The 14371-nt window shown below is 67.1% G+C and overlaps 1 protein-coding gene across 1 annotated transcript; it reads left to right on the top strand.

The window, feature by feature from the left end:
- The first annotated feature begins 438 nt into the window (after positions 1-438).
- On the top strand, positions 439-12060 carry MICALL2 (MICAL like 2). The gene is made up of 17 exons (XM_015592476.2): positions 439-617; positions 1446-1494; positions 2281-2422; positions 3249-3436; positions 4123-4238; positions 4629-5393; positions 6694-6953; positions 7279-7372; positions 8272-8414; positions 8820-8987; positions 9513-9577; positions 9675-9798; positions 9925-10015; positions 10104-10177; positions 10814-10928; positions 11457-11503; positions 11900-12060. Exons 1-17 carry the CDS (start codon positions 439-441, stop codon positions 11974-11976), a joined length of 2697 nt encoding a protein of 898 aa, XP_015447962.1. The 3' UTR covers positions 11977-12060.
- Positions 12061-14371: the final 2311 nt, after the last annotated feature.

The raw sequence follows: 14371 nt of genomic DNA, 5'->3' as shown, positions 1-14371 counted from the left end.
AGGGGTGGGAAGGGGACTCTGACCCCCAGGCGCTGAGGACAGAGGAGGGCATGGCTGAGAGCCCTGAGCTCCACCTGCCGTGGGTGCTGGGGGCATGAACTCGGGGTGGGTGATGGGTGTGCAGGCGGGGCTGCCAAAGGCGTCGCCCAGCCTTCCGGTCATTTGTCCGCCCAGAGACAGATCTGTCCACCGTCTTGTCCTGTGCACAAAAGCCCTCTCTGTGCTCGTTGGTGGCCGTAGCATCTGGAACGCGTTACCCGGGAGGTGTTCCAGGCGGAAACGGGGGACTTTCGGAAGAGTCGGGCAGCTTGATGGACGGCGGGGCTGCTCGGGGAGGTGGACAAACCACGGCCTGGCCTCCCCCCACCGTGCGGCCGAGGGCGGGCTGCTGCCGCCGGCTTCAGTTTCCTTCCTGTGTGACAGGCCGTCAGGGTCGGGATGGGATCGCAGCCAGGTGGCTGCAGGGTCTCTGCGTCCCACTGGCCGTCAGCCAGGGGCCTCGCGTTCATCACCAGCAGCTGCGGTGTCTTCGCGCGTGCTCTCAGCCTGAGCCCCCTCCCAGGCCACGAGGCTTCCAGAACCATCCAGTTCATGCAGAAGCGGCAAGGCCGCCTCAGGCCCCACAGACAGCAACGTGGACAGACAGACAGCGCTGAATCAGCTGTCTCGGGCTGGGCCGGGTCCCGCTGGGGTCCAGCCGTGCTTCTGCTCAGAGCGTCCTCCTGGGCGTGCGAGGGGCTGGCATGCCGTGCCGGGCGTGGGCATGGACCCCCAGGGGTGCCGGGGGCTCGGGGCCTGGAGCTGGCCGGGCCTCCCTCCTTTCCAAAGAATCGCTGTGGGTCCCCCGCCCACGGGACGCCCTGTGGCTGTGGTCAGTGTGGGCGAGGGCTCGGCACCCTCCGCCTGAGGGTGAGGCAGCTGGTGTCTGGCAGGTGCCTAAGGGCCCTCCCCAAACGGCCGAACCTCAAATGTCAGGACGTGGGGGCCCCGGCCTGGCTTTGGTCTTCACTGCTGTGTGACCTGGGGCGAGTCATAGAGCCTCTGCCTCAGTTTCCTCATCCGTGCGAGGCGGACAGTGGTAGCTCGCAGGGTGTGAGCCGATAACACGGGAGGTCCCGGGGGACAAAGCGAGTGACACGGGGTCGGCCGAGCTCTGTCCCTACCGCACGTCATGGTCCTCGTCCCGGGAGCTCCCGTGGGCCACCGGGCCGGTGCGCTCCGCAGGGTTTGGAGGCAGCGCGGAGCTACCTCCCACTGGGCAGGAGCCGCGGTGAGGGCCGCCGGCCTGCCCGCCTCCAGGTCACGGCGACCTCCCTCAGCACGGGAAGGCTGCACTCAGCCCCGACACCCCCATGGCTCGGTTGCCCCACTGGGCAGGATGACCCCCCAGGTCCCTCCTTCCTGCACTCTGAGCTCTGTGGGACACCTGTGTGTTTATCTTCCAGAAACTTCAGTGCTCTCAGGAAGGAGAACATTTATGACAACAACAAACTGGTGAGTTCCTGCTCCTGCCCCACAACTGCTCGGCTGGTCCCAGGGGTGCCCACTTGGCTCCCCCGCCTACGTCCCAGGGCCGCCCACCCAGACCCCAGTTCACGTCCCAGGGGCGCCTGCCCAGCCCCCAGCCCGCGTTTCGGGGGTGCCTGCCTGGCACCTGGGGAGTGGTGGATCCAGGGCTCGCTACCGAACTCCACAGCTGGTCCTGAGCCCATGACCCCAGCTCCCCAGAAGAGCCTCAGCTGTACCAGGCCCACTGGGCCCCCTTCATGTTGGTGGGGAGGGAGGGTGGGCGTGGTTGTACTCTCCTTCCTGCCCAAGGCAGAGTGGGATCCAGAGGTGGCTCTGGGAGGGCAGGGCCCCCAGTGGGTCCTGGGGTAGCCCAGCGTCTGCCCCACTGCCCCGGCCCCTCAGCCCAGCCGCCAGGGTCCTGACCATGGCTGTCAGGCCGCCCCACACCCCTGGCTGCGAACCCCGCCCCGTGCCAGCCAGCTCAGCCTCTTGCTGCAAAATGAGCCCTGTCCCCAATGGGCTGATGCTCGGAAGGCAGGGCCAGCCCTCGCCCCTCGGGGTGCCCGCTCGGGACCGGCTCCTGACCCCTTCAGTCCTGTGTGGTCGGGTAAACTGAGACCAAGCAGAGCTGTTGCCTTGAGCCCAGACCCTTCTGGGCTCCGAGGAGGAGGACTCCTGCCCCTGGCCCCTCCCTGCCTCCCTCAGTGGAGCTGGTGGCCTGACCAGGAGGAGGGGCTCCCAGCTGCTCCCTGCTGACCGCCCCTCCCCCAGGCCTTCCGCGTGGCGGAGGAGGAGCTGGGCATCCCAGCGCTGCTGGACGCGGAGGACATGGTGGCTCTGAAGGTGCCGGACCGGCTGAGTATCCTGACCTACGTGTCCCAGTACTACAACTACTTCCACGGACGCGCCCCCAGTGAGTCGGGCGCCCCTGTCCCCCAGAGCTAGCACCAGCACATGGGCGGGGCAGGCGTGTGCAGCTCCCAGTGCTGCAGCTTCCCATGGGACCTGGGCCCCTCGTCCTGCTGCAAGTGACAATTGATGAGCAAGGCGCCAGGAACATGTCCTCCCACGCACCCCGGCCAGAGCCGGCTCAGCCCTCCCGTTCCCAGCTGTCCACTGAGCAGATGTGCCCAGCGCCTGCCTGGCCTCCGCGCTGGCCTCTGCTGGCCTCTGCTCCCCTGGGTCTGCGCCCGTGGCTCCTGCCTCCAGGAGCTCGGCCACCACACGGGGCCCCCAGGCCCACTCCAGATGCCTCCCCCTCCTGCCCCAATTTGGTCCTGACTTTTGGCCCTGTAGAAAGCAGGCTGGCGCTGGCAGGGAGCCGCCGGCCCCGTGGGCCTGCCTGGGAGGGGCGGCCGCTTTGGGCTTTCACGCTGCCCCCGCCTTCCTCTCCCGGGCCTTAGAAATCCCCAGAGTCCCTCTGGGCTCCGGGCCAGCCCTACTGTTTCATTCCCACTTTGTGGAGAAAGAAAAGTCCCTTCTCCCTGACCCCAGATCAGGGGCTCGCTGTGGGGAAGGGGAGGGCCTGGGTGAGGCCAGGCCCTGCTGGGAATCTGGCTGGGGCTGCCCCTCCCCCTGGGCCCCCAGCCAGCAGGAGCTGCCCCCCACCCCCTTCCCCCAACTCCAGGCCTGGTGCTGGACACCCCACCTTCAGGGCAGTCAGGCAGGGGGCCCAGATACTTTCAGAGCCAGAGCGTAGGGCTGGGCCGGACCCCCTGACCCTCTGTGTCTTGTGCCAGTTGGAGGCATGGCTGGCGTGAAGAGGTCCCCGTCCGATGCTGGCGAGGAACCCTCCGGAAAGAGGGCCCCACCCCAGCCGGCCATGCCCTCACGTGCCCTAGGCCGGGGGCAGCCGCTGTCCCCGGTCAGCACAAACCCTACTGTCCCGCGGAAGGATGGGGGCGCAGAGGACCACCCGCTGAAGGCTGTAAGTGCCCCGCCCTCCTCTGCTTCCTGGGTTCCTTGGCTCCCACTGCGCGGGGCTTGGGGACAGTGCGGCCCCTGAGCCATGGTGCCCGGGACCGGGTGGGGTCCCCTCTGGTTGGCACGGCCTCGGCTGCCGTCTGTCAGGAGCCCACCAGGTGGCTCCGGCCCCTTCAGTCCCGCCTGCTCGGGCAGCTGAGGCTGAGCCAAGCTGGAGCCTCGAACCCAGACCCTTCTGGGCTCCGAGTGGGTTTCTGCGGTGGGGCTAGGGAAGAAAGCTGGGTGTGCCCTTTACTGCTCGACCATCTGCAACGTGAGCTGAGACCCCACTTTTCAGAGGCGGAGCTCGAAGAGGGGGTGACACCTTGTGCATGGGCGCCCCCTGCCTTCCTCGGCTGTCACACCAGGCTCCGGGAGCTGGAGCAAAGCCTGGTGGGAGGCGGGAAATTGGATTAGCTTTCTGTGCCTTGGGGCGGGGACTGGAGGGGTTGGGACTCCCAGTGCCAGGCCCTCAGCCCACCCCCTCGGGCCAGGCTGGAGACCCTGGGCCGAGCCTCGGATCCTCCGGGGCCTCGGTTGTCCAGTCTGTAAAACAGGATCTTCTTGCCGGCTGATGGGCTCCAGGTGGGGTCAGGAGGGAGGGCTGGGCCCTGGGGGAGCTCAGAAATGTCAGCCGGCACCCCTCCCAAGGGCCAGGCCTCGGCAGGTGGCTCAGTCAGCAGCACCTGTGCGGTCTGCGGCCTGCACGTGCACCTGGTGCAGCGACACCTGGCTGACGGGAAGCTCTACCACCGCAGCTGCTTCAGGTGGGGCCCGCGTGCGCGTGCGCGTGCGTGTGTGCTTGTGCACGTGTGTGCTTGTGTGTGTGAGTGCGCACACTTGCACATGTGTGTGCATGTGTGAGCAAATGTGTGCACACGTGAGCATGTGTGCGTGCGTGTGTGAGCGTGTGTGTGCGCGTGCGTGTGTGAGAGTGGACAGGCATGAGCTCTTCCTTGTGTGTCTGATGAGGTCCTTGGTGGAGTCTGTGACAGATGGTCACCAGCAGTGAGAGGTGTTCATTGAGTGAATGAACGACCTTAGGCGTGCACACAGGAGCATCCGGGAGTTGGTCACGGGAAGGCGTGCGCGCGTGCGTGCGTGCGTGCGTGCGTGAACATGCGCCAGCCAGGGCTGCCGGTTTCCTCTGCCCCCAGGTGTAAACATTGTTCCAACACGCTGCACTCGGGCCGCTACAGAGCCACAGCGGAGCCTGGCGTCTTCGTCTGTCCCAGCCACCCCCCCGAAGCCACCTCTGTGAGCCCTAAGTTGCCAGGCCTGGCCGCCAGCCAGCCAGGGGCCGTCCCCACAGACTTTAAGCCCCCCAGTGCCCCGCAGAAGGCCCAGGGGGTGCGTGGACAGAGAGATGTGGGGCCAGAAGCCAAGCCCACCTCCTGGCAGCCCGTGGTGGGCAACTCAGCTGCCAGAGGCATTGTCCCCACTGCAGCTACCTCCCCCATGGGGAGTCCAGCTGGGCCCAGGCTCTCGGTGGGCCCTGTGAGTGGCAAAGCCAGCATACGTGTGACCAACAGCTCCCCGACGGGGTGGTCATCACCGGCACAGGACATGGTGGCCATCAGCCCCCGTCCCGCTGTGACCTCGAGTGCCCCGGGCCCTCGCCCGGCCACACCACAAGGCCAAGCGACCACCCGAGTGCCAGCCCCTCAGACCAAGTTCAGTGTGAGCCCAGCACCTCCAGGCCCAGCGGACACCCCAGCCTCTGCCCCACCGGCCTCCAGGACGCAGCCAGCCCAGGAGAAGTCTGTCCAGACACCTCGACCTGCCCCCATCGCGGGCGCAACCGTGAGGGCGCCAGCTCCGGCAGATGCTCCCTCCGGGGTGGTCAGCAGAGCGCAGGCACTGAGCTGCCTCCGCAAGGCCCTTCCAGGGCTGGGGGAGGCTGGCACTCAGGCGCCTGGCAGGTGGGTAGGGGTGTGGCTGCTACCTGCTCACCAGCCACTGGGGCACCAGGAGGCCAGAGGGGTCAGGGGCAGCTGGGGAGGGTCCAGGGCTCCGCCTCGCCTGGACGTGTGACAGTAGGGCTTCAGGCCCCCGCCTCAGTTTCCCTGCCCAGAGAATGAGACAGGTGTGCCTGGCGGTCAGCAGGAGGGGCCCATGGTTGTCACTGCAAAGCCACCGTCTGCATGCTCCGGGCGGCGGTGACACTGCCCCCTGGGGCCCCCACGAGGCACTCAGACGAAGCAGGCTGGGTGTGGCCTGAGTGTGCCCATCTGCCCCCAGTGGGGCCCTGAGCCACCCCTGCCCGTGTTCCAGTGCCTTCTGCACACTGGACATGGAGTGGACGCCGTGACAGGGTGAAGGAGTCCCTGTACCCCTGACTGGAACACAGCACCACTGACCGGGGGCCAGGCCAACAGGCACTGTCCCTCTCACTTCTGGAGGCCACGAGTCTGAGAGGAAGTGTCGGCAGGGCCACCCATGCTCCTTCCTGAGGCCCGAGGGGAAAGTCCTTCCTGCCTCTTCCCGCTTAGGGGGCCCCAGGTGTCCCTGGGCTCGTGGCCACGTCCTCCATCTCTGCTGTCACATGCCCTCTCTCTGTGTCTGCTTTTCTGTCTGTCGCAAGGCCCCCCTAATCCGGGATGACCGCATCCCAGCTTGATCACAAAGAGCCTGTCTCCAAATAAGATCATACTGAGTTGCCAGGTGCACATGAATTTGGGGACACCATTCACCTCGCTGTGGTCGCCTAGCAAGTAAGGGGGTTCAGACCAGCTGGCTGACAGCGCTGTGCCTGCCGCCTCATGCTGCCCCTTTCTGGGGGGACAGTATTCCCAGCTCAGAGCTGCCGACCTCACTGGATCAGCCGGTGGCGCCCGGGACTCCCAGGGGGACCAAAGGCCTAGAGATTGTGCAAGGCCGGCCTTGCTCGAGGCAGCTGGGGGGGCACGGATTGTGCTAGGCCAGCCTGGCTTGAGGCAGTTGGGGGGGTACTGGGGTACGGCCCCCACCCGCACAACCCACGCATGATGTGTTTGGGGCCTTTAAACCTCTGCTGACACCAGAGTCAAACAGGGCATACAGGTGCCAACACGTGCCAGAAATGGATGCCTGTGGCCTGTCCCTCACCCCTCAGGGGCGTCTGTCCTTCCTCAGGATGTCAGGCACTGGGAACCAGCTGCCCAGGAAGGCTGAGAGGCTCCTGCCCGGGTTGTGGCAGGAGGGGCTGGGCTCCGTGCCTGATACTGGCTCTCATACCCACAGGCCCTCCCCGGCTGCCTCCCCTGCTCTGAACTGCCACCCCAGAGCTGAAGGGCCACGAGCAGGTCCATCCGCTAAGCCAGCACCGCTGGCGTCTCCCCAGGCCTTTCGCCCCCCGGCAAGGACTGAGCCTCAGGCCCTCCTGAGTACCTTGAAGACGCCCACGCTGCCCCAGGCGGCTGTGAAGACCTCAGCTGTGTCTTCGGGGGTCAGCAGGGCAGGTGCTGGCTCCAGGCTGAGACCAGAGGCCTCACTGGCAAAGGGTACGCGTCTGCCTTCTGTGGACGTCGGGCACGGGGTGTAGGAAGCGGTCTGCGGACGCACGGACAGCCAGACCGACACGGGGCTCCCCTTGACGCGCCCTTGCCTGTTTGGCAACAGGGACAGCGGAGGCCCAGAGAGGGGATGGGGTTCCTCCAGGCACACACAGCACAGGCGGCCAGGCCGGTGGTCCTGTGCCCGCTGGCAGGCAGCTAAGGGAAGGCTGCAGGAAGAGGGGACAGGTGACGTCCAGCCTTTCCCAGCAGACTCCCCCTTACCCAAACACCCCTCGACTCCAATATGACCTGTCTCCCTGCCCCCTCCCAGGCCCGAGCGCCAGCCCCCAGGAAGGCCAGGAGGACGGGCCAGCAAGATGGAGGGGCCTCCTGAAGCCCGTGGACAAGAGCAGCCCCGCTGAGAGGTGAGGGGTGGGCAGCCGGGCCTGGGCCTGTGGGCTCGTGCTGCGCCGGGCCCAGCACACAGCAGGCGCTCGGCGAATGCTCCCGGGGCCAGGCCGCACGCGCACCCGCCGACCACACCCGTGAGCAGGACGTGTGCACATCACGCGTGCACCGCCCCCGTGGCAGCAGAGGCTGGCCCACACCGCTTGAGGGACAGTCGCATGGGCCTGAGTGAAGGGTCAGTTCATACCAGCCTGAGTGGCAGGGGACAGTCACCCCAACCTCAGCGACAGGACAGTTCGCACGGGCTTGAGAGAGGGGATGGCTCATACTGGCCTGAGTGATGGGACAGTTCGTATGGCCTCAGTGACACAGAGCCACATTCCTTCCCTACCAAGTCAAGAGGGCGGGTGGCTGCGGCGGGCCCTAACCCATGTGAGCCAGCCTTGGTGGCTGAGGGACAGGAACACGTTCAGTGGGCCTGGCTCTGGAGCAGGGTAGGATCCCGCCCGCACATTGAGCAGCGGCTCCCCACGGAACCCCGTCTGCACAGGAAGGGGGGCGAGGGCGTGGCAGCCTCCCCGGGCGTGCCGCAGGTGGCTGGTCAGCAGGGCCTTCGGTCCACACTGATTGCTGGGCATGTAGCTCCAGGGGTGGCCGTGCCGGGTGGCCGCCCTGTGTGTACCGTGCGTGGTGGGTAACGGGCCGTGTGCACACACGAGGGGCTGGGGCCTGGGTGGTTTAGCCATCTGGGCACCAGCCGTGGGCACCTGAGCACGCGCTTGCACCTGCGCCCTGGGCGTCATGTGGTGCGTGACCCTGGGGTGCACCACAGCCTTTCCCCGTGGCCGGCGTGCTGACTCCAGGCTCGTCCACATGTGGCTGCCCGTCCCTCAGATGACCCCTCGCCTCCATCCAGGGCCCTGGAGCTGAAGGAGCCACGGGTCCCGGGAGAGCCGAGGGCGGGGAATGTGCCCTGGAAGGCCCCTGTCCACGTCACTGTGACCCCCGTGCCGCCTGAGCGGACGCCGGGCCCGGCCGAGCCCCGGCCCAGCCTCTCAGGTAGTGCTGGGGCCTGATGCCTGCGGGCCCGGCTTGGTCTCCTCTGGGGGAGCTGTTGGGGGCTGGGCCCTGCAGTGGTGTCCCCTGGATAGTGGGGGAGGGGTCGTCGTCCTGATCAGCCAGAGGAGCTGGCTGTCCCTCGTGGGCAGTGGTGTGTGTCTGTTGTGTGTGTGAGCGTGTCTGTTCCCTGCACTTGGTGGCCCCTGCGTCCCATTTTCTATGTGATCTTTCTCTGTGCCAAGGATTCTGCCCTTGCTGGGCATGGCCGTTGGGCAGGATGTGGGCACAGGGCTGTGGGGCTGACCCTGTGGTGCCCTGTGGGTGGCCCCAGCCCAGGGAAGCAGTGTCGGGAGGACACCAGGCCTGCCGGCCTGACGTGTGGCTCTGTCTCCCGCCCGCGAGCAGCTGCACCCCCTTCTCCGGCCCCCTCCCCTTCCCGCCGCAGGAAGCTCGCCATCCCTGCCAACCTGGACGTTTCTGGCGACTGGCTGCAGCCGCGGCCCTGGGTGCAGGAGGCCCCGGCTCGGAGCCGGAAAGAGGAGGAGGGGTGGCCCCCTCCTCAGGACAAACCAGGTCAGCCCGGGCCACCACCCCACTTCTGCTGGGGTGCAGGTGAAGGCGGCTCCTCTGAGGAGGTGCCCAGTGGGGACATGAAGGACGAACAGGAGGTCATCAGGCCTGGCATGGGGGGAGGGCGAGCCAGGGCAGCAAGGAGCCGCTCTCGCCCGGAGGCGGCCAAGCTCGCAGGCCTGAGGTGGGCAGGGGGCCTGTGGGACCCGGCCCCGGCCCCGGCCCTTCCTCCTGGCGCGCGAGTTGCAGAGACTTGGCGATGATGGCGTATTTGCTCTTGGCAACTGGCACCCAGGACGGCCGGGGTGCTGGTGGGGCGTCTGTGCTGCTGCATCTGATTGTGAGCTCGCGCCTTTGGGCACCCTGCCCAGGGGCCTGCCGAATGGAGTAGGGGAGCCGGGGTGGCGTGGGGGACATAGTGGAGTGGGGGGTCCAGCTGCCGGAGGTCAGACCCCCTTCCAGGACACGTCCAGGTTGCCTTGGGCCTGGCGACCCCGATCCAGGACACTTGTTCTGTGCCTTTTCCAGGGAGGCCCTTGGACCCTGCTGGTGTCCCTGCTCCACCTAGCAAGGCAGTGACCTCTCCTGTCAGAGTGAGTGGCCGGGGGAGGGGGGGGCGGTGAGGAATGGCGGGGAGCTCAGCGCCCTGGAGGCCGGGCACTGGCCTCACCCATCACCCCTTCGTCCTAGCTGCATCCCGACTACGTGCCCCAGGAAGAGATCCAGAGGCAGATGCAGAGCATCCAGGGGCAGCTGGACGTGCTGGAGCTCAGGGGCGTGGAGCTGGAGAAGCGCCTGCGCGCGGCCGAGGGGGGTGAGCCGTGCCCTCCGCTCCCCTCACGCCCCAAGCACCGTGGGCGGGCGCCCCCTGCCCAGCCCTGGTGCAGCCAGCTCCCCGGGGACACTGCGCCCAGTCCGGCCCCTCTCCCCGCTCCCGCAGACGCCTCGGAGGACGCGCTCATGGTGGACTGGTTCCGGCTCATCCACGAGAAGCAGCTGCTGCTGCGGCTGGAGTCGGAGCTGATGTACAAGTGAGGGGCGCAGCCCGCAGGCCTCCGGGAGCAGGCGGGGCGCAGGGTGGGGTGGCCAGCCCGACCTCACGCCTCCGCACCTCTGCAGGGCCCGGGACCAGCGCCTGGAGGAGCAGCAGCTGGACCTGGAGGGCGAGCTGCGCCGGCTGATGGCCAAGCCGGGTGCGTGCACCCCAGCCCCGGCCAGCGGGGGGCGGGGCCTCAGTCCAAGAGGCGGGCTCGGTGCGGGCTTTCCAGGGCGCCTTCCTGCCGGCCCCGGGGTTGGAGGTTGGCCACCGTTGGGATGGCCGACGCTGCTGTTAGGCGCACGTCCCTGGAGCCTGGAGCCTCAGCTGCCCACTTCCCAGCTGTGCGTGGCTCCGCCTCGCTGCCTGGGCCTCACCCCCTGCGGAGTGGGGCGGCGCTCGCTCCCAGCCCCCGAGGGCCGAGTGTGAGATGCAGGCATACCTCGTGGGCTGGCGTGGCTGCAGGCAGGGCGGGGGGGGGCTTGGCAGTAACCCCTCTGTCCGGAGCCGCAGTTCCCACATCCCTGAAATGGGCAGATTTGTGAGGATGGTGGGGTGACCCAGAGACAGACCAGCAACACTCAGCCTCTGATAGAGTCATTCGTGTATTTGTGCAATCATTCATTCAGTCTGCGTTGCCAAGAGCCCGCCATAGGCCACGCGCTCTGCCCCAGATGCCCCAAGACCCTACCCCCTGCTCAGCGGAGGAGCATGACGTTTTGGGGGTGGGGACACTGCATCCAGAGCAGGGTGGGACAGCAGGGCTCCCGCTGATGGCAGGCTGTCCCGGCAGAGAATCTGAAGTCGCCCCAGGACCGGCAGAGGGAGCAGGATCTGCTGAACAAGTACGTGAGAACCGTAAACGACCGCAGCGACATCGTCGACTTTCTGGACGAGGACCGGCTCAGGTGCGGTGGGGCTCAGGTGGGGTGGGGCTCAGGTGTGGTGGGGCTCAGGTAGGGTGGGGCCCAGGTGGGCCTGGCCCGGGTGCGGTGGGGCCCAGGTGCGGTGGGGCTCAGGTGGGCCTGGCCCAGCCCCCTTCCAGCCAGGCCAAGACAGGTCACCTCATGCTTAGAACCTTCCTGGCCTCATGAGCAAGACCCACCCTGTGCATTTCGCAGGTGGGCCCTGAGGGCAGGCAGGCTCCTGTCCCCTTGTCACGGATGAGGGTCTGCAAGACCCACCCTGTGCATTTCGCAGGTGGGCCCCGAGGGCAGGGTCCTGTCCCCTTGTCACGGACGAGGGTCTCCAGAAACAGCAGGGGTCTGCCCAGGGCGGGAGAGAGCAGTGCCAAGCTGTAGCTTATTGGCAGGTGAGAGGGCAGGTGACCCCGTGCCAGGGGCTCAGGGCTCAGGTGTGAGGCTGGCTGGCGAGGACCCGGGCACTGTCCCCCCCGGGCACGGTGTGCTGCCCCTCACTCCCTGTCCCTGTTCCAGGGAACAAGAGGAGGACGAGATGCTACAGAACATGATCCAGAAGCTGGGTAATGGGGGTGCAGGGCAGGCGGGGGTGCTGGGCTCTGTCCAGGGGGTCGAACCTCCTGGGGGACTGGGCCACTCTTTGGCAGCTTCGCGAGGAGGGCAGGCTCACCCTAAGGGAGTGAGTCCCCTGTCACATGATGGATCTGCGAAGCAGCTGGTGGCCTCCGGGTCAGGGTGAGGGGAGCACTTGGCGGGGCCTTGTCCTCCAGGGATGTCCAGTCCAGTGGGTGCTCAAAGGTGCCCGCTGGTCCCCCGGGCGAGGGTGAGACTCCAGGCCGACCTTGGGCCTGGCTTCCTGCAGGCTCCGGGGGGCCAGGGTGGGGGCTGTGGTGGGTGGATGGGAAGGACGTGGGCAGTGGCCAAGAGGTGGGCAAGTGTCCTCAATGTCCACCGTTCAGACCTCCAGAGGAAGAAGCCCAAGTCCCGCTTGTCAAAGGCCTGGTCCCTGAGGAGCAGAAGCAGGACCCCCGAGTGAGCTGCAGAACAGGCCACGGGTCCCCCGGGCAGTGCGACCCGCACCAAGGCCCCAGCAGCCTCAATAAAGAAACTGACCAAGTGGCCTTGGCTCTGCCTCCGTGTGCCCACCTTGGCCGAGTTCCAGGTCTGCGACAGCACGGACCTAGCTGTGGCCTTGGTCCGGATGGACAGCTCTGAGCGGTGGGCTCTGCTGTCCACCTCCCTGGCTCCCGGCAGGGAGGACACTGTCGGGCAGAGGACCAAGGGCAGCGGAGCCCCTCAGCCCTGAGTCCTCGCCCAGCGCCGCCCCCCCCGGTGCCCCAGAGCCCGGCTTCCCCTTGGGTCCCGGTCGCCCCTTCTGTGTGAAGGGCGGGGTTCTGACTGTGTCTTTCTGCGCCGTCCGCAGCCACTGTGAGAACCTGTCACGATGCCCTGGTGGGCCCTTGCCAGGGGCAGAGTGCCGACACCCCCCACCGGTGGCAGGCTGGGTCAAGACCTTGTGTCCCAGGGGAGCAGAGCCGGAGGCCCAGGCCGAGTGTGCTGGGGCCCCCTAGAGCTCTCGCTGCACCCCTCACAGGGCACTGGAGGGTCTCAGCCGGGGGTCCTGGGGCTTGTTGTTGGGGTGCGACATGGGACGGGGAAGGCGGCTGCTTGGTGCAGCGATGGACTCAGTCACAGCTCTGCTGCCCAGCTGTGTGGCCTCGGGCCAGCGTGCCGTCCTCGCTGAGTCTTTGGGGACTGGTGGGCTGGCTGCGTGTGGGTGGGATCGACAAGGTCACATGGGTGTGTCTGGATGAGCGGTGCTGGTAGAGACCTGCTTGCCCTCCAGTCACAGCGAAACCCCCACTGGTGTGGCCGGAGGGCCGGCGATGGAGGGAGAGGGCCGCCCTGAGCGGTCAGCGGGGCCTGGTCAGCGGGGACCCAGCGGGCGCACATCTGGAGCTCATTCCTCTGGCTCAGGGTGCCGTGGGCTGTTCAGCAGAGGCCCTGGGGGGAGACTTGCGTGTTAGGATGATGACCTCGAGGATGGGCTGGACACTGGGCAGCCTGACCCTGTAGCTGAGACCTGTGCCCTGCCTGGGGCCCACGCGGTGTGGCTCTCCACCACCAGGGGGAGGCAGAGGGCCGCCCGAGCTGCTCGGTGTTACTGACGGAACCAGGCTCAGAGAGGCTGTGCAACCTTCCTGATGTCACACAGCAAGTCTGTGTAGCCAAAGTCGGGAGCTGGGACCCGCCTCCCAGGTGTGCTGGGGTGCAGGTAGGGCTTTTGAGACTGGCAAGGAAGGGTTTCCCAGGGGGCGTGTTGTCCAGCTCGTGACGGCCGTGGGCAACCGGGCTGGTCCTGTTGCTGGGGATGTGGACGTCACGGGTGCTCCCTGGGACCCCAGAGAACACCTGGGGTGCCAGGCAGGCACAGGTCTGTGCTCAGGAAAGGGACCCCCTGGCAGTGGCCAAGTCTCCCAGGCCCCAAGCCACCGGCACGCTGTTCTTACTTACTGTCACTAGGGCCCAACACCTGTACACCCCAAACACACCACCACACGGAACAAGCATGATGTGCCCTTGGGGTCACAGGCATTACTAGGTCCTGCGACGTACATTCAGCCCGAGGACAAAGCAGGAGGGGCCGTGGGGACCACCGGGGTAGCCCCTGGGGTACCAGTGGGGCTGGGCTTCAGTGCTGCCCCACCCCCAAACTGAAGAAGAATCAGCCCCAGTCCCACCACGCGGGGACCCCAACAATTGTGAGGAGGCCCAGGGGGCTCTCAGCCGAGGTGAGGTTCCAGAGGTTGCAGAGCCTGAGCGATAAGCCCGGCTGGACGCATGGCCACGTCTGCTGGGTGTCCCTGGGCGCACGCCGGGCCATCTCTCCCCAGATGTGGCCCGGGAACCAACGCTCACGTCAGGGGACATCGTGGTGGAGGGGGACGTTAGGGGTGCTGCTCCACACCCTCATGTGCCCTGAGCCCCGCGGTCCCGGGGGTCAGCCTGTGGCCTGAGCATGTTCAGGGCAGAGGGAACCCAGGGACCAAGAGGCTGCTAGAACTCGGTGGAGCTGGGGGTGGGCCGTGCGGCTGCAGCAGGAAGGGGGCCACGGGGTGGAGGGTGGAGGGGTAGCACCCCGGAAAGCAGGCCCTCCAGGGAAACTGGGGAGTCGTAGGCAGCCTCTGTCCCTTGACAAGGGGAAACTGAGTCGCAAAGGAGCACCTGGGTCACGTGTCCTGGGCCTCCCCCTGGGACGATGCAGGGAGCCACGCCTGGACTCTCCCCAAGGGCTCTCCCCTGGGGCTCCCACCTCGCAGCTGACTGTGCAGGAGACTGGGGTGCTCACCCTTTGGGCTTGGATGTGGGGCGGGGTCCTCTCCTCCAGCTTGCTCAGGCTGAACTTTATGTGACCCCAGGCTCAGAGGGCC

This window comes from Pteropus alecto, unplaced genomic scaffold, assembly GCF_000325575.1.
Source record: "Pteropus alecto unplaced genomic scaffold, ASM32557v1 scaffold56, whole genome shotgun sequence".
NCBI classification, from domain to species: domain Eukaryota; kingdom Metazoa; phylum Chordata; class Mammalia; order Chiroptera; family Pteropodidae; genus Pteropus; species Pteropus alecto.
This window is presented reverse-complemented; position numbering and strand designations above follow the sequence as displayed.